The sequence below is a fragment of the Centruroides vittatus genome, unplaced genomic scaffold, assembly GCF_030686945.1.
Source record: "Centruroides vittatus isolate TY-2023 unplaced genomic scaffold, ASM3068694v2 contig_347, whole genome shotgun sequence".
NCBI lineage: Eukaryota > Metazoa > Arthropoda > Arachnida > Scorpiones > Buthidae > Centruroides > Centruroides vittatus.
Window position 1 is genome coordinate 2,001,694 of NW_027122171.1, and position 24,969 is coordinate 2,026,662.

At 32.6% G+C, this 24,969-nt stretch overlaps 1 protein-coding gene across 3 annotated transcripts in view; it reads left to right on the forward strand.

Annotated features, from left to right (window-relative positions):
- Positions 1-24,969, forward strand: part of LOC136974308 (uncharacterized) — a 290,946-nt gene that overhangs the window by 163,913 nt on the left and 102,064 nt on the right. For all 3 annotated transcript variants that reach the window (XR_010880624.1, XM_067269150.1, XM_067269149.1), the window contains exons 17-20: positions 646-912; positions 3,372-3,521; positions 11,246-11,534; positions 11,657-11,907. Coding sequence is in view for 2 of the 3 variants with exons in the window: in XM_067269150.1 (XP_067125251.1) it covers positions 646-912; positions 3,372-3,521; positions 11,246-11,534; positions 11,657-11,907 (957 nt within the window). In the remaining variant the exon portion in view is untranslated. The remainder of the gene's footprint in view (positions 1-645; positions 913-3,371; positions 3,522-11,245; positions 11,535-11,656; positions 11,908-24,969) is intronic.

Genomic DNA, 24,969 nt, shown 5'->3' on the forward strand with positions numbered 1-24,969 from the left:
ATATAAAGTCGCGTACTCTTTACGCGTGTGTCGCTTCTACCAGCTAAACCGTGACGTTGGTGCTCTGTAAAGCGCATGCACCAATGCCTATAATCTGGCTGCTTGGAAGTTGACAGGCAGGCGGCTAACAGCTCAGAACTGGTCCGGGTTATAAAGTTGGACTTCGTACGTGTGTGTTGCTTCTACCAGCTAAACCGGGTGAGGTTGGTGCTCTGTAAACCGCATGTGCTAATGCCTATATAATCTGGCTGATTAGAAACTGACCCAGTTTCGACATTTTTTCTGCCACCGAATTATTCAAATATACAATAGCAATCTTATCGTTTTTTTTTCACATGTAGTATAGAAATTTGTAAAAGATACATAATGCAGTTATAATAAAATATTCATTTTAATTAATTCAAAGTACGTTAAAATATGAAAATTTATATTTTATAAAATACAAGGGAAGGTCATTGGAAGGTGGAATCGGCGCTTCCATCGCTTCCAATGACGGCACGCCACTGGAAATAAATATACGATATGCATATATAAAATTATATAAAGCATTGTTTTATTTACAAAATCATTTATAAATAAAACAATGCTATTTATAAAATTTATTTTACACATTTCAAGCAACTAAATACATTTTTTTATATTTAGGAATCAATTTGTCAAGATCATAGTGTTCTAAACACAGAAAATAAAATAATTATTGATTCTGAAGGAGATGATCTGAATAGTTCCCATGAAAACTCAAACCATACAACATATTGTACATTTTGGAGAGCTGCTAAAAGTAGCAGTATTCTTAAACAGTGGATGAGTGCAAATGGTAATAAGCCTTCACTTGTGTCTACTACTATAAATATTAAAGAATGTTTACCTCCTATGTATCACAATATGAAAAATATGATGAAGATTATCAAGGTAAGAAATATTATCATCAAATATGTTTATATATATATATACATACGTACATACACATACATATATATATATCATAGCCATTTGCTAAAATTTTCATTTCAAGAAGTGCTAGCACTGCTGTAGACATTTGTTTCTTGTTGATAACTTTATGTCAACAAAGTGATCTCATTGTCATAGATGAAACACTTAATTTTGAACTTGTGAAATATATAATCCCATCTAATAAATATATTTATTACTGTATAGAATACAGTAAAATTTCTGTTATATGTTTTTGGACTTTTAGGTTTTATTTGACAGGTCCTTGCTGCCTTACATAGTCTAATGCTTGCTTTCATTTATTTAAATTTATCTTTCACTTATATATTTAATTTGTCAGGTATAGCTCCATGCAAAAATTCATGTATAACTTATGTTTTCTTTATTTTTATTTGTAACAGGTTGAAATAAAATATTTTTCAATAAATTGGGAAATTTAGTTCTGGGTATATTTATAAATCTTATCCTCCAATTTATGATTGCTGTCTTTTATAGAATTGGCATTTTTAGCTGTAAAAAATATAGGTGGGTGCTGTTCATCCTATGGAAGGGGTAAGAACAATTAGAAGCATTTAGACAGTTTTTAAGTATAGGAAGTTGAAAAGAGTTTAACAAATATTAAGTTAATTAATCTAATGATCCAATACTAATGAATTTTGAAATTTAATTGCTGACAAATTTTATTTGCTTGTAATTTAAATTTTAAGTGAGTAATCATATAACTGTTGAAACTGATTTTCTTCAATCCCTGAAAAAGTTTTTATTCTTATACTTCATAATAAAAGAATAAGTTTTTTTTATATCTTTTGTGGGGCTCTTTTTCCTTGATGCTCTATGCAAATGCGTAATCTGCTTATTAGATAATCCAACATTATTTACTGCAAATAGGCTACACAGATTGAGTGTCAGAATTGTAATGGCCAGATGGCATCAGCCTACTGCCTGTGGGGATTCAGGATTGATCTGGGCATGCAATGCATTAGGAAGTTTTCATGGGTGTATTTTCCATATCTGATATCTAGTACTTATGGCCCTATTCCTTTCCATTTAGCCTCAACATGAGGGCCTGGCGAATCCATGATGAGTAGGGAAAAAGACTTCCTTAGTGCCCACAGGGTGGAAAAAACCAAAAATTAAATAAAATATGTAAAAAAGGTTTTTCGCAGTTTCCATCTCTTAAATGTCGGTACGACAATATTCACGCCAAAGACCGTATAAACGATGCAAAAAGTTCACTGAGTTCAGCGTTATATCCACGTTTGCTTGTCGCAAGTACTTTCGACGAACCTTACTGTCGTCGTCTTCAGGCGAGATCGTAAATTTGCCGAAAAACTTTAAAAAGAAACAAATCGATGCAGAATGGAACGCATAAAGCTTTACCAAAGCCGTTACAAACGTAAATTAAAAATTCAAAAAACATTCGAAAGCCGATCGAGCATCTAGCTCAACGACTAGGGAGGCAGCGCATGCGCAGACCCGCGCTTACGCTAATTGTATATTAGATAACGCTAAAGCGCGTTTAAACGCTTGAATAACGTGACCCAAATATTGGGCAGCTCAATATTTGGGTCACGTTATTCAAGCGTTTAAACGCGCTTTAGCGTTATCTAATATACAATTAGCGTAAGCGCGGGTCTGCGCATGCGCTGCCTCCCTAGTCGTTGAGCTAGATGCTCGATCGGCTTTCGAATGTTTTTTTGAATTTTTAATTTACGTTTGTAACGGCTTTGGTAAAGCTTTATGCGTTCCATTCTGCTTCGATTTGTTTCTTTTTAAAGTTTTTCGGCAAATTTACGATCTCGCCTGAAGACGACGACAGTAAGGTTCGTCGAAAGTACTTGCGACAAGCAAACGTGGATATAACGCTGAACTCAGTGAACTTTTTGCATCGTTTATAAAATATGTAAAAATTGCTATTGGAGACATATCCGGGAATCTGCGTGTTACAATATACAGAAGTGTGAAAACATTCAGCTGTTTTGTTTTATATCATATTTTAATAAGCCATCAACATTACATGAAATGCCTCATTTCATTTCATTAGACAAATGCTGAAATATTTACTCATTTCAACATCTACAGAAACCAGATTAGCATTTCAAGAAGTGATGAGAAAACTAGACAGATTCTGAAACAAACATCTATTACAACAAGTGATAGAGCTTCAAAAAATGGTTAGGTACTTTTTGAAATGGTAGATTTCATTATCTGGCTACAACAGTAGAGGGAGGAAGAAAGACAGAACAGTTAAGAGAGTATGAGCATACATAGTAATAAGTAAAATAATATATTTATAATAATTATATATGTATGAATTATAAGATTTAAATTTGCAAAATTACATTAGAATCTCATTATTATTGTTGTTATATTTTTTATAGATCAATCAAATAAAATATTTTAATACATTAAATTTTTAGGAACAAAAACGAAAATTATTTCATTCACCAGTTTATGAAAGTGAATTGCATTTAAAGAAGCTTTATATTCAAACATGTAAAAGACTTCCTGCTTATGGATGTAAAATGTTTCAAGTGAAAGAATTCCTTAGAGGAAAAACTAAAAAAAAGGTATGGTTTAATTTTTAATTAATATAAGAATATTCTTTAATTTTTACAATTTCTTGTTACCTTTTTTTCCATTGAATTATGGATTTTTTTTAATAATGAAAAGAAATTTATATACTTACCTAAAGATATACATTATATTTAGAGCTGTAACTGTTATCAGTTTAATATTGATATATCAGTGTGTAGGAATATTTTCAATATATCAGAAATAGTTCATTTTATAAAACAATACTCCAATCTTTTTTTGAACTGCAATTTGAAAAAAGGACAGACTTATAAATTCTCACTGTCATCTGTCACATAGACAGATGACAGTGAGAATTTATAAGTTTGTCCTTCCTTAACCTGGAGAATGGAATTAGGTAGATGAAAGTCAAGACCAGATATGGAAAGCTTAGGGAAAGGAGGCCTGATTAACTATATTCAAAAATCACGTTATTTCAATTCAGAAATATTTCCCTAAAATGGAGTTAGATAACCAGCACAACTCTGCTGTTAGCAGGAAAAGTATGATGTACAGGAGCAAGACACTATTAATTTGAGCTGGAAAACAGGGATGAAAAGTCAGTGGAAAAATATATGACTCCTGGTTCCCAGCTTCTGAGTCAGTATTTTTTAAAATGGACTTCAACTCTCCATCCCTGGAGGAAAACATATTTTAAATTAAGTAAATTAAAAATATGATTAAAAATTGCAGCGCTGCATTGTGGCAAGTCACAATAAATAATTGCTTGTTTCGATTAACATTGTTTTACTATGGCAGCAATTCAAACATGGCAATGGACATACTATGCTATAAAATTAACCCATGGTAGACAAAGCATCTTCTCTTTGTGTGATTCACCACTAGTGGTTACATGACATACGATTGTTGTCACTTTTGGAGAGTGCCAACTTGATTGGGTGCTGCTTTTCAGGAGACCTTAAAGTGAAGACAAGTTCAGTAAATAAACTTGGTATCAGTACCAGTTCCATCAATGCACAGAAATAACATAATGTAGCAAAGAATAGCTGAATGAATTACTGAGTGTGCTTGCAAAATGTTGGAAAAGCAACTCTTACAAGGTTACTTTACTACTATGAAAAAGAATATTATACAACATTATTTATATAATATTTGTATCATTTTCAATTTTTTGAGATAATTCTTCATCCAAAAGTAAAGAAAGAAATTCATACTCTACAATGACATTGGCTACATGTAGGAGTAGCCATATTATTGCACTGATAGAAAACTGAGTCTAAACACAGTTAACTTAGAGCTGACACTGGAAGCAATTGGTTTTTTTCTGAATGCTGCACACCAAAACCAATTACTTTTACTAAATGATCTGTACTGATGCACTTAGTTGCACTTACAAATCATTTCATTAACTGAACTCATCTGAAATATTACGTAGCGGTGGATCTGCCATGGATCAAGGTCAAATCCAAGATGGTTGTTAAATGAATTTATTTATTCCTGCAGTTTTAGAGGTCTTTTCTTCATTGTACATCTTCAGTATGAATCTGCTAATATAGTGAATACAAGTGTATTTTGCATATTCAGTATGAGTGTACAAATTATTTTGCTTCTTAAGAAACCTGTCTATCTATATGTCAACTTGTTTGATTGACAGTGGTTGTACTTACTTTATAATTTCTCTTATTTTACAGGTTAGTGTTAATATTCTTTCAAAAATAAATTTTGTTCATATGACTTTCCATTATTTTTGATTTCTTGACATTCATTTTTCATATGGCCTAACATCATCTTGTAACTTTTGTAACATTGGTAAATATAATTTTTAACTTTTGCATACGATATATTGACAGCTGAATGCCCTAATCTTAAATTTAAATTTATTTACAAAATGTTCCTTCAATAAAAATAAGTGTAGCTTTGGGTTCTTGTTACTAAATGATAATTTTAGATTTCTCAAAAATCAACTTGAAATTTATCTTGCCTATCTTTACCTATTTTTGTTTAGACAGTCAATTTTTTATCATAATGTCTCTTCATTTCTAAACATAGAACCCTTCTTGTGTTATAAGTCTAAATCTTACCAATCTAGGTGTAAAAAATTATTTTACAATTGTAATTGTTTTAGCTTTTAATTTATTTTTACATTATGTTCTTTTTTTGGTTTTGTGTTTTTTTCTTTATTGTTGATTTTTGCATTTTAGTTTTTATTGGGTCTGTTGTTTTTAGTGGAAATAGTGCTAAACAGCAAGAGATTATCTATTTACAATGTATAATTAAATGAATTATCTCCAAAAGAACATGTTATTGACATTGGTATCTTGCTTGCTCATGATAGGCCATAAAATTATTTAGATTATTTAGTGTGATGTTTAAAAATATTGTCAAGTAATTTAATCTGTTAAGACACCGGAATTAGACCTGAGTCTACTGGTCTAGACAAATAATGACGAGTCGGCATACAACAAAAAAAAAGGAACTCTTTAATGAAATTGCTGAATTCAATCCACATGGGATGCACAAGACATGAGCCTGTACATAAGGGGTCTATGTGTACAAAGAACTTAATATTAAAATATACACACATAACATATTTTAAACTTTGTATATATTTTTGTATATTTTTCTGTAATTTACTGTGTTAATCTTGTCCCTTTTGGAATGAGGTTAATAACACCAATAAAGAATAAAGTAGAGTTTGAGTGAGGACCCGAAAGTGAATGGATGTGTTTTTATGGTCTCCAATTTTCTTTTGTCTTGCTCACCCTATACTCGACCCCACGACTACAACTGCAAAATAATATGACATATATCCCTTTTCTTTACCGTGTTATTACTTCACTCTCTTTCCACCGCAACACTAATTTCTATGCATACAATCAAACTACACTATCAACTAGAAGGGGTTACTGTGACCCCTCATTACTCATGGGAAGCCTTCATGAAACTGCTAGGAAGTACCAGCATGATGAAATAATTGTCTGTCAAAATAATGTCTCCCTATGATCCTCTGGATGGTCCTTTATCTCTTATTCTAGTCCTTTTTGATAAATCAGGTATTCACAACTTGATGGGGATGGATTAAGTTCACTTTTTAAGTCATCCTATTCACCTGGTTCTTACGTCTCGATCCTAGACAAATCTTCTTTACACTTTTCTCACCCAAGTCGCTTACACTTCTTGGCTGACCAAAAATCCAGGGACAGAATGCTTCTACCGCTTTCCTCTCACTATTTATAATTCCTGGGGGAAAGCCTCCGTTCCCAGGCACGTGACCCACCAACTAGCCAATTGTCAAGCTCCTGTCACCAACCTAGTGTGATGATTCGTGACGAGGTGTAACGGTTTCCGCGAACAGACCGACACAAAATAATAATCGAAACACGTTACTTTTAACAAAGGTACGATTTTATTCTCGCCAGAAAGAACAGAAGCAGGTTCTTTATGGATCCCAACTTTACAAAGAAAGGCTTTTTTTTACAGTTTAAAAAGCGCGCTCAAAACAGAACCCGACAAAATTATACGCGTGCAGATCTTAAAACTAAACTTATCCTACTTATAACTAAAGGGAGGAACAATATATACATGTAGATAAAAATAGTCGAAGATTGAAATACTTGGTGGGATACCACTCTTGAGTCCTGTTTGATTATTTTATAGGCTTCCTGTGTTCTCGGTGAATCTCTCACTCCCCCGTCGTATCCTTTCCTTTTCTTCTGCTGCTCACTTATCCGCCTCGGTCGAGAGCTTCCTTTTCACACCTTCACTCTCCACAGTCCAGTCGAAAAGTGATTCACTTTTCATTCCTCGAGACCCACGGCGCCGTCCCTTCTATTGCTCTATACGTTGTCTCTTTCTTAGAAACGATAATCCCACCCAAAGGGTAAAAAGGAGTGGTGGGGAAAGTAAAGGAGGATAGATAATACAAAAGAAACAAAGGAATTGCTAACACTAACTTATATTACATATTAAAAACATATAAAATACGCGAATAACATGGCCGACGGCCACACTAGGAAAGGGTGGTGAAGAACAAGGGATGGCCACGTGCAATAAACAGGAAAACCTGACAAACAAAAGGAAACGAAAATATAACATAATATATAGATTTTTACATATATACATACACATAATAAAGAGCAACAAGCATTTTAGTCGCAGAGCACTACAAATCTTAGTCACTATAGTCATTACAGGTTTGCTCTGTAATTTAAGCCAAAATTCAAAATACTGTATATTCTGGCGTATAAGACAATTTTTTAACCTAGGAAAATCTTAAAAGTCTGGTGTTGTCTTATAGGGTGAGTGCTGCAGTTGGCATGGACACCCGGGGTATGGATAGAGATAGAGCGGTGCTGTGCCAGAAAAACACGCATCTTTCACTCGTCCAGCCTGCCCTCGTATGTATCCTATTACTGTACCTCTTTCTTCAACTCTCAGATCTCACTCCTGAGGACTGCAGTGAAGTGGGGCAGGCACACGTGTGAGATCTGAGAGGCAGAGAAGGAGGTACAGTAATAGGATACAAGGGCGGGCTGGTATGTTGCGACATCTCGCTTCAAAATTGGGCTAGAATTAATCTTTTTCTTGAAGTAAAAAAAAAAAATTATTGGGAGAAAAGAATTGATAGTGAAAAAAATGCTCACGATGGTCGCAATCAACGATAGCAATTATTGCGAGTGTGTTTTTCTGCTGAATTTTTCCTGTTTGATGACAAACAGCCTTATGTTTATAAGTGATAGTTTACCTGCTAAGTACCTGCATGTCATAAGCATTTGAATTAAAATTACCATATTGAAATCAAATCTGATTTTTTTTTTACTTTTATTTGGTGTGCATTGGAAGAGGGGTAGTCTTATACGGCGAGTATATTCCAAACTCTATATTTTAACAGTAAAAGTCAGGGGTCGTCTTATATGCCAGAATATACGGTAATATAATTATTATTTTTAATATAAATTTAATAAAATACTATAATCAAAATAAGTAATAAAAACCTTGCATTAAAGAGATTATTTAGGGACTTAATTAAATGTTTCTTTGCCATAAACTAGAGTATTCTCATACATGTACAATTAACTAAATATTTTGTTAACTAAAGTAAGTTCTATTGAAATTAATTTGGATAATACACATTTTACTCAGTTATGTGTATTCAAAACATCATCATACTACTATAATGACTGAATCCATGGCAGTCCAATGTAAAGCAATGGGAGTGCTGTTTCTATATAATAGTCACTATTTGGAGGAAACTGGATGGATTTTAGCTATGGATGGACAAAGTGCAAGCAATGTTGCCAAGCCTGGTGACTTATTCCTAGTTTTTGCAGTATTTCAATCCAGTTAGCAATTTGGAAACAATTTTTTTAATCTGGTGACTTTTTTATATTAAAAATTTTTTCAAGGTTCAAATTGTTTTCTAAAAACGGTGTTGAAATCATGTTAGGGAAATTATACAATTACAATTGTTTTGATACAGATCTAAAAGGAGCCCATAAATCATTTTGTAAACTTTTATTTCTTTATATTTGAATTTAAATGGTTAGTGAAAAAAGTGAATATTCTCTGAACCAATGAGCTTCAGGCTTTAATTTATTACTAATAACTGTAGATTATGGATAGAAGCAAGATATTGAATCAGATGGAAAATTATCAGTATTGGATTATATCAGCAGAATTCAAAATCATATCATATCTCTAATTATATTGTTACACATAAAAATTTATATTAGTATACATACAAATATAAACATTCAAACCGAATAGTTTTATATTAAAGCCAAACAATTACTGAATTATATCAGGTATGTTACTACTACTATTATTAATTAAATACTAAGTCATTTGATACTAGACTACTAGAGGCAGGCATTAGAAGCCATCTCTTGCTAAATTTAATAAATATAATTTAATTAATATAGTAATAATTAATTTAGAAGAAAACGATTGGCCAGAAGTGAAAGTTGTTGATTTAAGTCCTGCTTTCGGCCAAATTTTCTTCCTGAACTTTCTGCTATATTAATTTAATTATAATTATTAAATTTAGCAAGAGATGGTGCCTAATGCCTGCCTCTAGTGCCAAATGACTAATCATTTAATTAATAGTAGTAATAATATAGCTCAATATAATTTGGCAATCATTTTGTTTTAGTAATAATGTAATTTGATATTAAGAATATCAAAGAATATCAAATTAAATAAATAATAATGCTAGATTTTCTATCAAGTTGTATTGTTAGCTAGAAGGAAATTCATATTTTGCATGCTCTTTCTCTACTGTATGACAGAATTGTATCTTTTAATAATTTGATAAATTATTCAAGTTATTAATAGATGGCAACTGTCTTAAAGACAATTTTCTCCAATTCATTAATTTCTAGTTAGCTTAAAATATATCTTGTTAAAAAATCTGAAAGTTTTTACCATTTAATTTGCATGTATATCTTCTATTTCTTGATGAAAATGGTAAATTTTCATTCTATATATTTTTGGATTACAATTACTAAGAGTATGCACTATAAATATGTATAATCTTTGTTTGATAAAACCATGTCTTGTTCTATAATGTAGGCTTAGTAAACACTAGTGTTGTATTGTATTCCAAAGACACTTGGCAAGTTTTCGCCTTGGCCTTTAATATGTCAAGTTGACCCTTGACATATTAAAGGCCTATACGAACAAACTAACACAGAAATAGAAAGAATAAACTACAAATTAGCACCATCATATCAAAAAAATGGAGAACAAACTGTTAACCTCAAACCTGGAGAAAAACCAGCAAATACCGATCGAAGCCCAAGGTGTAGTATACAAAATTCCATGTACCTGCAAAAACAAAAAAATATTACATAGGAGAAACAAAAAGAAAAGTAAAAACTAGACTGAAAGAACGTATAGTGAACCTAAAATACAATAGAATAAATTCTGCATTTTATGAAAATTGTACTCTAAACAGCTGTAATATAGACAAAGATAACGTAGAAATACTGCATAAAGAAAAATTAACATACAACAGGAAGTTTAAAGAAACCATAGAAATCATAAAAAGTAAAGACACTATAAATTAAAACTTAAGCCTTAAAATAAATGAAAACTGGCTCAATATATTTTAAATTAAAAATTTCTGGAAAAAGCAATCTTTCAAAAAATAAGTTTTACAGATTTTGGAAAAACACCAGCCCACAAGGTGGCGAATGTCATACGTGGCAACACTAACCATACCAGCGCAAATGTCAAAGAAAGGGGTGGAAGGAAAAAAGGGGCGGAAACAGCTCAAAAATTTTTTACAGTTGCAATATATTTTTAGCTTTTACAGTTGTAATGTATTTTTACAGTCAAAGAAACTTTTTAAATTGTAATGTATACTGGTTTATCCACAAAAGGGTTAAGACAGTTTTAAATTAAGATTTTAAATTATAAAAAGTCTAACCAACAGGTACGTCTATCTATTGTTTGTATATTCAATTTTTGTGTAAGTTCTCTTTACTGTAATGGATAAAAAATATATACTGCATTATAGTTGACTGAAGAGGGGCAAAGCCCGAAACGTGTACACGACAACATACTGTATCGACTAAACTGAATAAAGATATTTGATGGAAAACTTGCCAAGTGTCTTTGGAATACAACACAACACTAGTGTTTACTAAGCCTACATGTATAGTCTTGTTTTTTTTCTTTTAAATAATTAATATATCAAAAAATATTTTGATTATTACAGTTCATTTACCACTTTGAAAATATTTATTTATATATTTAGGCTACCAGATTATTAGGCATTGGATTAGAAAGAATAGTCTTGCTTGATAATAAAACATTATTGCCTGCTAAAATGCAGATGACTAGTGAACTTCAACAGTGGCGAACAGGTGGTGGTCGTTCTCACGATAGATTAGTATTAGAATTTCGAGGCACAAAATGGTCTTTTATTACTCCTTCTCAAATAATGTTGCGTTCTATCAGTACTGTATTATGGGAAATAATGCAAGATATTGATACACGATTTTTAGATCAACATCTTATTGTTACAAGACAACAATTAGAATTAGGTAAGTTTTTATAAATTTGTTTTCAAGTTTAATTTAAATTTTTAATAATATGAGATTTTTCTATTTAAATTATAAAGCTACAAGCATATTAAATTCATTTCAATTTATATTATTAACCTAAGAGAGCAGAAAAAGTCTTGTTCTGCATCATGGAATGGAAGGAGCTACAATATATAAAGATGAACTAGAACAATTACAGGCCCTTCTTCACTTTCCAGAAGAGGTAGCCTTACAATTAACAGAAACAGAATATGAATTATTTTATAAAGTTGCACCAGTTCATTACATTAGACAAGTAACAGTGGATCTTAGTCATTACTCTAGATCTTCCAGTGACTACAGTGTACAAAGTTTGATTAAAAGATTCAATGAGGTACGAATACTTTAATTATTTCTATATTAAAATCTTTTTGTAAAATTAAGTATGATTAGTTGTAATAAGGCCTGTTTCATATTTATCTAGACACTTGTCAAAAGTGCGAAAAGTACGATGTGAAAGAAAAACACGTACACGTGTTTATCAATTAAAATAAATTTAATTTTGCATTGGAAATAAATGGTACAAATTCTTTATAGATTCCCATTGTTCCTCGGTGTTCGTATCATACCCGTAATCTGTGTAATACTGTTTCGTTACAAATGCCGCCCGACAATACTACTTAAATAACGAACGCAAAATTTAATCTGACTTAAACTAATAGAAAGGGATAGAAGAAAAAAAGGGAAGTAAGAAGGATTATAGGATAGATGGGTACCCAATTTCTTGGCTGTTGTTGGACGCAGTTCCTTGTCTCGACTTATAATGCTCGTATGCTCTCTCTTAAAATAACGGTTTCTTAGCATTTTCTTCAAGTGATTGGATTCTCTTCTCGATCTATTCCTTTTGGTCCTATCCCACAGCGCTTGCCAATTTTTCAATCTCGAGGTTTGCAGCCACACGTCTTTCTTCATTCATGTCTGGCCAAAGAATGTCCAGTGGAAGTTCCTTTTCCCTCCAGGCTCGTTGCCGTCTATTGTTTTCCCCTACCTCCTGGTGGGCTACAGGTAAGTCCGAGTTCTTGGAAGTTCGAGACAATGAAACAAAGAAAATTGGAAAGAAAGATAGATTTATAGAAATAGAATATAAATTAAACTAAAAACTATACATAAATAAAGGCGTACAGCCACAAAAGCAACTTAATAATGAAAGCAGTACATTGTTTAAGTTCAATAGACACAAAACAACAGTTATTTACTAAGTTTTGACATAATACAATAAATGGAAAAAATATATATATTCAATCAATCAATCTTTATTATTTGATATAACTTTTGTTATTACAAAGAGGGGGTAAAAGAACATTATTGTTTTAAGGTAGCTACATGAACAAAGAAATTGTATAATTTATACAATGCTAGCTTGGAAAAATTATCACCGAGTATAATTTGATAACAAAAATCAGATGGCAGAGTAGCAGCTTGGGTATCCAAAAAGAAATTACAAGAATCGAGAAGGTGTTTTCTCATATCCATCACTACTGATCCACAAAAAAAACACTCTGAGTCATCCGAGATATTAATTGATTTGCCATTTAGGTTTATGGAGAACCTATTTAGTCTAAATTGTGCACCAAATGACTTTAGTTTATAACTCAAATCAGACAATAAATAAGGCATTGGACTCCACATTCCATTAAGGAAGATTTCACTGTTCCAACCTCTTTCACTCAAATATTGAACATTCCTAAACCAATACAGGTCTCTCAATCGTCGATCACAGTCCAGAAAGAACAGACTCTCACTTAAACACATATAGCTATATGACAATCCTATATTATTTAATAATCCTTTAGCAATAGCTGGCCATGGCTTCAAAAAAGAATTACCATCCATCTTTGAAAGTCTTGTATATGTCAATTTTTGATAATCGTCTTCCGGTAGGTCAACTAGTTTCCTCCAAAATCTAAACAATTTTATCACCAATCCAATTGCGAGGAGAGGTCTTCCCAATTCCATTCTCAATGCAGACCCCGAGACAGATCTGTTAATATGGAACACCCACTTAAAGTAGAATAACTGTATCGGTTCAAACTTGTCCACTAAAAGACCACCCCAAACCAGGAAAGCATAAAACATACTTGGTTCAATCAAAGAATCAAATACAGTCAAACCTGTTTTTATGCGGGGGATAGGGACCGCATTAAAAAAACGCAATAAAAAAAATCTCACGAAACTTCACGAATGGCTGTAAAAAATAGTTTTCGCAACACAATTAAAAAATATTTTTTTTTATGCGGTCAACAGGGACCGCACAAAAAAGTCTCACATAGAAAATAACTCAAAACCGTACGAAATAGAATTTATTGACAACAGATGTCAGCACTTGACTGCATCGTCTGGTCTATCGTCTGTTTTACATATTTTTGTCCAGGTGGTGTTTTGTTGACTTAAAAAGTAAATTATTTCATTTTTCGCATATTCATGCAATAATATTACTATAATAAGTGCATTTATGCTATAATAAGTTTATTTAGCTATAATAAGTCAACGTAAGACATGACGAATCGCACGAGACTAGTCGCCAACTATACCGCACAAATTAAAAATTCGCATTAAAAAAATCGCACAAATAAAAATCGCACATAAAAAGAGCGCATAAAAACAGGTTTGACTGTAGTTTAAAGTAGTTATTTAATGAAGACACTTTCATTTTAATAAGTAACGTGACGAGATTGGAGATCCTAGATCTTGCAGCAGGTAACACCTTGTTTAAATGATAGGAGAATGTACCATGTGAAGAAAAATAAATACCCAGATATTTAAAGTTAGACGCAATTTCAAATCTATGGTTTTCTAAACTAAAACTATCTGTTTTTTTTAAGTTTTCCACCTCTATGAAAGATCATAAGCTTTGTCTTTTCCAAATTAATTGCCAATTGATTATCTTCACAGTATTTCCAAGTAAGATTAAGTCTTTCTCTAAGAATTAGCCAAGAGAAGGATATTATCAGCATAAAGAAGACAGTTAATTTTAACATGAGAAGATAAAGGTATCATAGAACTTTTACCTCTCAGAAGCCCAGGGAGATTGTTCAAAAACAAAACAAAAAGGATAGGACTCAGTGGTTCTCCTTGAGGTAGCCCTCTATTGGACTCAACATAATCAGTGCTTAATGGAAAAGTTTTTATAAAATATCTAGTATTGGAGAAGAGACTCTTAAGTAAGTTGACAAAAAATGAAGAAAGATGAATGCTTCTAAGCTTATACCATAACAAATCATGATCAACTGTGTCGAAAGCTTTCTTGAGGTCAATAAATGCAGTATATAATTTCCCTCGTTTCCTCGATAGTGATATTTGAATAAGACCAGTCAAAATAAACAAATTATATTCAACACCTCTATTTTTAACAAATGTTCCTTGAACAGGTGTAACAATATTAAATTCGTTCATCCAAATCCAGAGCCGATTTGCAACAATAGTTGAAAAGACCTTTCTAAATACATTAATTAAAGTGATTGGTCTATAATTAGTTGGCGTCTGCCTACATCCCTTCTTATATATCATTCTCAAAGCAATTTGTTTCCAAAATAGTGGAAAGGAGCACCTAGACCAAAAGGAATTAAACATATCCAATATATCCAATAGTATTTCTGTAGAAAGGCATTTTATCATTTCATTCCTTATATTATCAGGACCTGGGGCCTTAGATGATGTTAGTTTTCTGATTACAACTTCTAATTCGCTCAGGGTAATAAAGTCATCCAAAAGAGGTACAGTATTATTAAGACTTACATCAATATAAATTACTGTATCTGGTCCAGTGAAATACTCTTGTAAATAGTTTAACCAATCCGAGGGAGATATAGCATTTTCACACGGTTTCTTAATTCGGAACTTATTGACTAGTGACCAAAAATCTCTAGTATTTTTTGTCTTCAATAATAATGAATTTATTTTAGCCAAAAAGATCTTTTTCTTTGCCTTATATAGCGACTTGTAGCTTTTATTTAATTTACAATATTCGTCCAAAAGGTTTCTACTTTTGTTTCTTCGAAACATTTGTAGTATTCGGTTCTTGGATTTCTTTAAATGTAGACATTGTGGATCAAACCATTGTTTCTCAAATGATAATAAAGAAATGTTCTTCTTGACCATCCCACATTGTAAAGCCGAAGTCAACAAAATGTTTAGTAGTTCATCATAGTAACTCTGTGCATCCAGCAAAAAAGTTATTTTAATCGGGGTATACAGCGAGCTAACCAAAGATAGTCATCCGATCTATCTTGTTTCCATACGTAACGAATTTTTGGGAGTTTTAGAGTCTGTACGCTATCCGTTGTAAATTCAAATGAAATTGAGATTGGAAAGTGATCAGAATTGAAAATATAAAGAACTCTAAAATCCAATAATCTATCTAGTAAATAAACATTTACTGTTATTAGATCTATAACAGATAGACCAACTGTTGAAAGAAAAGTGAATTTAGCCGGATTGTCTGAGGCACATCGACCATTTAAAATATATAATCCGTGCGACTTAATCAGTTGTAAAAAGCTTTTTCCTCTTTGGTTCAATGTTAAGTCATTAGATCTTTGAGAATTTAGGACATTAATATTACTCCCAGCATAAAAATTATCTAGTTCCTCGCCTATTCTGGCATTCATGTCACCTAAAATAACTATATCGTCGTCAGGGAAATTCATCAACAAGTCTTCCATTTTTTTTAACAGAAAATCATAAAGATCTATTCTCATATAAACAAGAACAATAATCAAGCTTTGACTAAGTGAACAAGAAAATCTTCCATAGTTTAATTTAATCACCATAAGATTATTGGAGTTAAACAACATTTCCGAGGAGCCCAATTTCTGGGAAACTGCAAGAATAAGACCGCCATAAGGACGACCGGGACCAATTGGTTTTTTAGCAAGTTGTTCATATAGAAACAAATCTGGGTTCAACATAGAGAGAACCAGTTTGAAATACTTAGTTAACCATGTCTCAGTTAAAGCAACTAAATCATAATTTTGCAATAAATAAATGAACTCTTGGTCATTCACTGATAAGTCCAGCGTTCCTTGGCAATTCCAAGACAATGTCTTCATTTCCAAAGTTTTATTTGTCTCGTTAGCAGTTGTTCCACTTAACCTTTTTGGCTGGGTTTGTCTAAAAAAGTATCGATCTTCTGTAGTTCATTCATATCCAAATTAAAAGTAAATTTGTCACCATCGACAGTCAGGCAGTCAGCTTTTAGAAATACTTTTTTTTTCAAAGATTTTGCTTCCGCAAAAAAGGGCAACAGTTTTCTACGCCTTAATCTTGATCTGTATGACAAATCGTCAAAGACTCTAATGCGCAAGAATGACAGCGACGCCTGAATTTTCTTTAAATTTTTAAAGATAACTCTTTTGTCATCTTGACTACAGAGTTTAAACAAAAAAAGTCGAACCCGATATTCAATAACTATTAACTAAAGGAATAGACTCTCCACTCTGTCTTTTAAATAATTCAATAAAGCGGTTAGCATTATTAACTATTTCCTTGTCATCACCACTCAAACCAGAAACAATGATATTATCCTTCTTCGAATCGTTATGAACCGCGTCTATATAATAATTTTGAAGAGAAAGTTTATCCATACATACAATTTTGAAGGACAAAAGTTCATCAATTTCTCCTTCCAGGCGAGACAGACGTTCATCGTATTCCTTATGTAAATTAGACAGCCAGTCAAATTTCGATGACAATTCCTCCAGTTTCGATAGAATAGTATCAAAACGTTCCTTGAGGAGACACAGAATCTTCTGAGGTAGTTGAGAAGGAATATCCTGCGATGCAAAATAGTCCTCCAATCGAGATGATTTCAATGTTGGTTCGCTTGGAGATCGACGGGGTTTACCGGCGGAAGTCGAAGCTTTATTGCAAGGTGAAGAAGGTGGTGTACGAGACATTGGGCCTGGGTTAAGTTCAACTCCTCCAATAGCAAGCAAAAAGGACAAAATTAAAAAAGAAAGTATCACAGTAGAAAAAGACATCTTCTATAAAGTCAATTAATGGCAGACAATAAATTGTAGTTTGAAACAGTAACTCGCAGAGAAAACATGCCAGCAGCCAGCACTGTCAACAGTGCCTCCCGTGAAAAAATATATATTAATAGTACTGTTGCTTTACAGATATTAAAAAAAAAAGAAACATATCAAAAGAAACTGTTTCAAATTTATCTGAACTGTCATTACTTTTCCACAAAATAAACTAAAAACAAATAATATTATGTATGTAACTGAAAATTAGGGCAACCACACTATTACATAAGGATCTGTGAAGGAACTGTAGTTTTAAAAATGGGGAGAATAAAAAATGTATCTTCTTATGAACAGGAACAAATTGATACATAAGTAGAAAAATCGGTAAGGGAAATTGCTACAATTGATAACAGACCAAAATCAACTGTATCAACACTTATCAAGATTACAGAGAAAGAACATTTTAAAAAGGAAGACTGGACCTGACCTAACATTGCAGGCATGTAGAAAAATAGCATTGAGTTGTGCCAAAAAATCTAATCAAGAAGGAAATTAAAGAAGGAATTAGACTTGCCTTGTAGCCATATAACTGTATGGTGGGGTCTGCATATCTCATCTATTCTAAAATATAGGAAAAGCTACTAGACAACCACTTAATGGCTAACACTAATAAGGAAAACTTAATTGGGCATGCAAATACATGAGCTTGGAGCAATGAATGGATTGAAGTAATTGGGACTATTACTGGCATGATTTAAGAAAACAGTCAGATGTTTCAAAAGGGCAGGATGATGGTGGATCAGTGATGGTATTGGACGCTTTTGATTTTAATGGAACAACAGAATTAGTGTTTATAACCCAGAATATGAATTCAGAGGATTATCAAAACATACTTCATAATCATTTAGTGGAAGCTGGACCCAACATTTCTGACCCAAATTGGATTTTCCAGCAGGACAATTCACTCATACACAACTTAAAGTCTACAAAGTCTATAAAAGTTATGGACTGGCATACCAAATGTCCAAACTTAAACCTCATGGAAAATGTTTGGGGTTTGCTGGCAATGGCAGTTTACAAAAATGAGAGACAGTTTCAAAGTATTACTGAGTTTAAAGCTATAATTGCTGATGCTTGGGACAAATGAAGCCTGTTCGTCTGCAGCAGTTAATAGAAACAATGCCAGACAGTGTTTGATATTATTCAAAAACAAGATGGCAATATTGGATGGTGATTTTGTGTGCAATGCTAAGATATAGCATAATGTCTGGATAAATATGAAACAGTTTATTTTGATATGTTACTATTTTTGATATCTGTAAAGCAACATTACTATTGTTTTTTGCCATTTATTTTATGTCAAAACTTAGTAAATAAATGTTTTTTTGTGTATATTGGACTTAAATAATGCATTTCTTTTGTTATTAAGTTTCTGTTGATAGGCATCCAGATAAATATGAAACATATCTTAATTATTGTATTAATGGATATAATTAAAATATAAATATGCATAAAAGATATCATGTATAATACTGTAATATAAATATTTTCTGTTCAGATGCATTGTATACAAATGTTATTTAATATATGAAATCTTTTAGTACAGTATTACATATTTAAAACACATGTTTATTATTTACACAATTGGTTTCTTTAAACATCACTCGACACTGAAATTAAATTTGATCATAATTTGAAATACATTATAATAAACATTTTATTTATTAACACAGATTTCAAGCACTGTGCATAAGAAAAGTTTTTTCTTGTTATATATAACTATTTTTCCTATAAAAACATTTAAAAATAAAAATAAAAATAATAATACAATTAGTATGTAATGAAATTTTTTACATATTTTTAAAAAATTAATAAATGCAAATCAAACAATTTTCCACAGGCATAATTATTTCTAATATTTAAGAATAAAAGGCTATTTGTATTAGAGAAAAATGAACAAATGAAGAAATATAATACTTACAGAATAATAATTAATTAAAGAGAATAAACATAAATCAGAATATTAGCAAGAGATCACAACAATTAAAAAGCCATAAAATAATAATATAAAAGAAATCATAGCTGAAAAGAGCAGTCTCTGCTATTACCATATTTTCAATTCTCATGTCTAACCTTTAATACTAAACTTACACTAATTACAGAAAGATGAAGATAGGGGTGAGAAGTAGTAAAGATGGTGGATAGGACAGAACAAAGACAAAGACCTGGTCCTGCAAATGTTTTTCAGTCCTTATTGTTATGAGGGGCCACATGGAACTTCTTGCACCAAATTAACATTTTCTTCTTTTTTTCTCAGTTCCTGAGTGTTTTGATCACTAATCCATCAGTCACTTATTCAAAAACTCACAACGGGTCAAGTTGATATCAAATCCCAGACTAATTTTGGCCCAGGAATTTCAAAGATTCCCTTTCAAAGTTACAACTTTGCTCGTATTCTAAAGTACCAAACAATTTCACACACCTACCCTCAGTTCATCCTTTCTTCTAGCACCAGCTCAAAGCTCAGACTCTTCTTCACCTTGTATGTCTTCAGATAACCTCTCACTCATTATACTGGTTATTCCAGGAAGTGGCCCTTACCTTCAGGAAGGAAGAATTAAGGATATTAGAAAGTTCTAAAAGATAGAAAGAAGAAAGAACAGGGGAAAAATGTAAAAACAAAAAGACAAAAACAGATTTATGGCATACAGCCACATATCAATAATGAGAAGACAATAGGTACAAAAATGGTGATTGCAAATTGGATTTTTTTCAATAATTAACAGTTATTTTGGGAGTAAGGCATATTTTTAAAATTATTGTACAGACATTATTGTACGTTGTGTAGTGCCTTATATAATCATACAAGTATGATAATTATCATACAGATGGCAACCTTAGATATGATGTTTTTGTTAAGTACACTTGTAGATACAAAGATGTATATCAACATCCTGAAGCCCAATGTATTGATATTAATCCAAACTCTCACCATAATTAATTGGGCTATTATTATGCTATAATTAATAATTAGAAACTAAGTAACTTGGTACTAGAAGTGGACATTAGCACCATCTCTTATATTTCTTATCTAAATTAATAATTATAATAATTTACTAAATAATTTAGAACATTCTAGAAGAAAAGAACCAGTTGAGCGAACCTGTAACTTCTGCTTACCATCTGGTGAACTTGCCAGTTATGCCATCCAGACCTCGAACAAGTCTTCACTTCCATATTTAAATTTAGATATAACCATTTACAGTTACTTATGTTGCTGGCTGGAGTAACTCCTCTGCCCGCAGCCTAATCCTCCACTATGGCACTCAGCTGACATGGTATATATATATATATATATATATATCCATGATGATATATATATATACCAAGGGATGTTGATTATATATATATATATATATATATATCAACATCCCTTTAACACCTTTTTTTAATAATTTAGCCTGGTCCCAACATGCTGACACCATTAACCTGCTTGTAACTGTTGAAATCCAAATAAGGAGACGACTGATTGGTAACACTAACAATTATTTTATTCAGACACACATACAGAGTAACGACTGGAGACAAAAGAAAGAGAGCTTCGGAGAGCCCGCCAATTCTTTTATACAGAGCTCGTGCGCCCTCTGGTGGCTCGAGCTTTATAATCCTTAACACCACCCCTCAATTTCAAAAGGTTTACATTATGAAATTGCATTAGTTACACAGTCTGATGTCTTGAATATGCCCAGATGTTTTCTAAGACAGATGAATCTCTTTGAACACAATGGTTTAGTAAAAGTATCTGCTATGTTATCACTTGAGGGAACATAGCCTAAACTCAAAAGATTTTTGGCTACTAGGTCTTTAATGAAGTGTGCCCTTATATCGATATGTTTTGACCTTTTGCTATTTTCATAGCTTTCAATCATGCTGATGGCACTTTGATTATCCATGTTCATTACTGTTACAATTTTTCTTCCAGGGTTTAATTCTGATAGTATCCCTTGAAGGTTGATAAGTTCAGCGGCAGTTGCTGCAGATGCTAAATATTCTGACTCTGCTGTAGATAGTGCAACAGATTGTTGTTTTTTGGACGACCAGGATATAAGATTATTATTGTAAAAAATTGCATAACCACTTATGCTTTTCCTGTCATTTTTGTCTCCTGCCCAATCTGCATCTGAAAATGCAATCAGCTTTTCATCTGTGCAAACTGAATAGTTTAAGGTTAGGTCTTTTGTTTGTTTGAGATATCTCAGTATTCTTTTTCCTGCCATCCAAAGTGTTCCAGTAGGTTTATCAAGATGTCTACTCAAGTAGGAAACAGCAAACATAATGTCTGGACGAGTAGTGTGTGCTATGTACAATAAGCTTCCCACTAATTCTCTAAATGGAACTCTCAAAGTTTCTTCTGAAAGATCAGCCTGAAATCCATGTTCCATTGGAGTTATAACACCTTTGCATTCCTTCATTTTGAATTTTATTAAGAGTTTTTCGATAATACTTTCTTGTGATAACGATAGTGTATTTTTATGCATAGTGATGTCTATTCCTAGAAAGTTCTTTGGCTCTCCCATTAATTTTGCACTAAATTCTGTTCTTAAGTTGCTTATTAGCTTATCAGCTTCTCCAAATAACAAAATATCATCTACGAAAACAATCAAATGTATACTATTTCCAATATATAAGCAAAAATCATAGTTTGAACGAGTTAGTCCATTTTTGACGGCAAAGTTATTAAAACACTCATTCCAACATCGAGGTGCTTCTCTCAATCCATATAATGCCTTTTTTAATTTTAAAGCTTTGCTGTTTGTTATTAGACCTTTTGGAGGCTTAATGTATACATCAACTTTCAGTTCACTGTTTAAGAATGCAGTTGGCACATCAAGTTGGGTTATCTTCCAGTTTTCATTAATTGCCTTTGATAGGAGTAATCTAACTGTTGATATTCTTACTACTGGTGCATATGAGTTGTTAAATTCTTCTTCCTGATATCCTTTTGCAACGAGACGTGCTTTCTTTGTTCCATCTGATTTTGTTCGAAATACCCACTTGGTTTCTATTGGATCTTTATCTTTTGGGAGTGTTGTTTCAGTCCAGGTACCAAATTTCAGATGAGCTTCCAGTTCCTTTTCTATGGCATCTTTCCATTCTTTTCCTGACTCAACTGCCTCTTCATAGGTTTCTGGATCTTCAGAATATAAGCAGTATGCGATATGCATTTCGTAATCATTATATTTCTGTGGTAATTTTATAGTTCTTTTTCTTATTTCCTTTTCTTGTGTTTCTTGTTCACGTTGATTTATCTTTTCATGATCACTATTAGTTTTGTTGTCCTCTTCTTTGTCTCTTGCACAGAAGTCATCATCACTTTGAGTTTTGTAGTATATTGGCATAGGAGTTTCATTGAATTTTACATCTCTACCTATTAGGATTTCGTTTTCTTTTGGATCCCAGAGTCTGTATCCTGATCCACTGTATCCTACCATTCTGACTTCCTTGGCACGTGATTCTAACTTTGTAGATTGTGGTAGCTTATATAACCAGGCTTGACAACCGAATACTTTTAGTTTTGATAAATCAACCTTTCCATACCATATTCTTGAAGGAATATTTCCATTGAGTGCTGCTGTAGGGGATCGATTTACCTGATAAGCTGCTGTACGAATTGCCTCTCCCCACAGGTGTTTAGGTAAATCACTGTCTTCAAACATAGTTCTTGCTTTATCCAAGAGTGTCCTGTTCATTCTTTCTGCCAATCCTCCTTGCTGAGGTGTGTAGGCTGTTGTATATTCCATTCTAATTCCTTTGTTTTTGCAGAAGTCTTTCAACATTCTAGAGGAAAATTCACCTCCATTGTCCCATCTAATACGACTTACTCGTTTTTCAAATTGAGCATGTATCTCTCTGACGTAGTTCATTATATTAAGTGCTGCTTCTCCTTTGTTTTTTAAGAGATATACTACAGTAAAATGTGAAAAATCATCTGTTATTGTTTGGAAATATTTTTTGCCATTTATAGTGTTTGGATTTATGGGTCCACATATATCTGTGTGTAACAATTCTCCTATTCTGTGTGATCTGTGTTCAGTCTTTTTGAATGGTAATCTTGTAGCTTTGCCCTTCATGCATGGTCCACAGGGTTGGTTGGGACATGGCAGATTCATTAATTTCAGATCACGGTAGTTTAGGTGGCCTAATCTTCTATGCCATAAGTCATTGGCTTCCGTTTTGAGGCATTGTGTATTATTTCTTATGGTGAACTCTGCAATAAACAAGCTTCCTGTAAGTGGACAGTCCATGTAAAAATCTCTGTGCATTATGACAGCTTTTTTTCTTTCAAAAATAACCCTTTTTCCAGTGTCATTGATTTTCCTTACAGATAACAAGTTGTGGGAAATCTTTGGTACAATAAGAGCAGTCAGAACAATATTTTTATTATTATAAGATAGTTTTATCTTGCCTCTCTTTTGTGCTAGAAGTTTTTCTCCATTTGCTACATTTATGCTTATTGGTTTGGTTAGACTTTCTATATCAGTCATATAGGCAGCCATATTCTCTTGAACTAGGTGTTCTGTTGCTCCTGAATCCAATACAAAATGTATGACACTTTCTTGTCCAATATTTGCATCATGTTCTGTGTCGTTAAATGCCACAAAGGATATTTCCTTTTCATGTGATATCATATTTGCTCTCTCTTCATAATTTCTCTGGTTACTTCCATTATTCTGATAATTGTTTCTCCAATTATTTCTACTTTTATTTCCACCTCTTTTCGCTTTCCCTCTGGCACCATGGCCCGAGTGAGTACTATCTCCTCTTTTAGGGCAATTATATTTTAAATGTCGACGATCTCCGCAAATAAAACAACCTTTATTTCCCACTCCTATAAAACAAGGGAGACTTTCAGTCTTCTCTCCATGTTCCGAATTTTTAAATTTAAGTTCAGCATCTAATAGCCTACTTTTTACGAATTCCAAAGTTACGCTAGTCGTCATTGTCTCAAGGGCCGTAATTACAGTATCGTATTTCTGAGGCATAGTTAGAAGAAGGTGGCTTACCTTGTCGCTGTCTTCCATTATTGTGCCGGTTGACTCCAATTCCCTTATGAGTCCGTCAAATGTTACGAAGTGATTCTGCAAGTCATCATCTCCACACTTAAGTGACAATAATTTTCTTCTTATATATAGTTTAGAAAATGTACTTTTTCGTTCGAAGACGTTCGTAAGAGATTTCATCATTTCTTGAGCTGTTTTCGAATCTTTAACGTATTCTAAATGTCTGTCCGTTAGACACTGTATGATTATGCTTCTGGCCTTGGCGTCTCTTTCGATGAATCTTTTCTTTTCTGCCTCAGTTATTCCATTAGTCTCTATTACTTGTTCACCAACAAGATCTTTTACTCCTTTTTCTTCTAAAATAGTTTC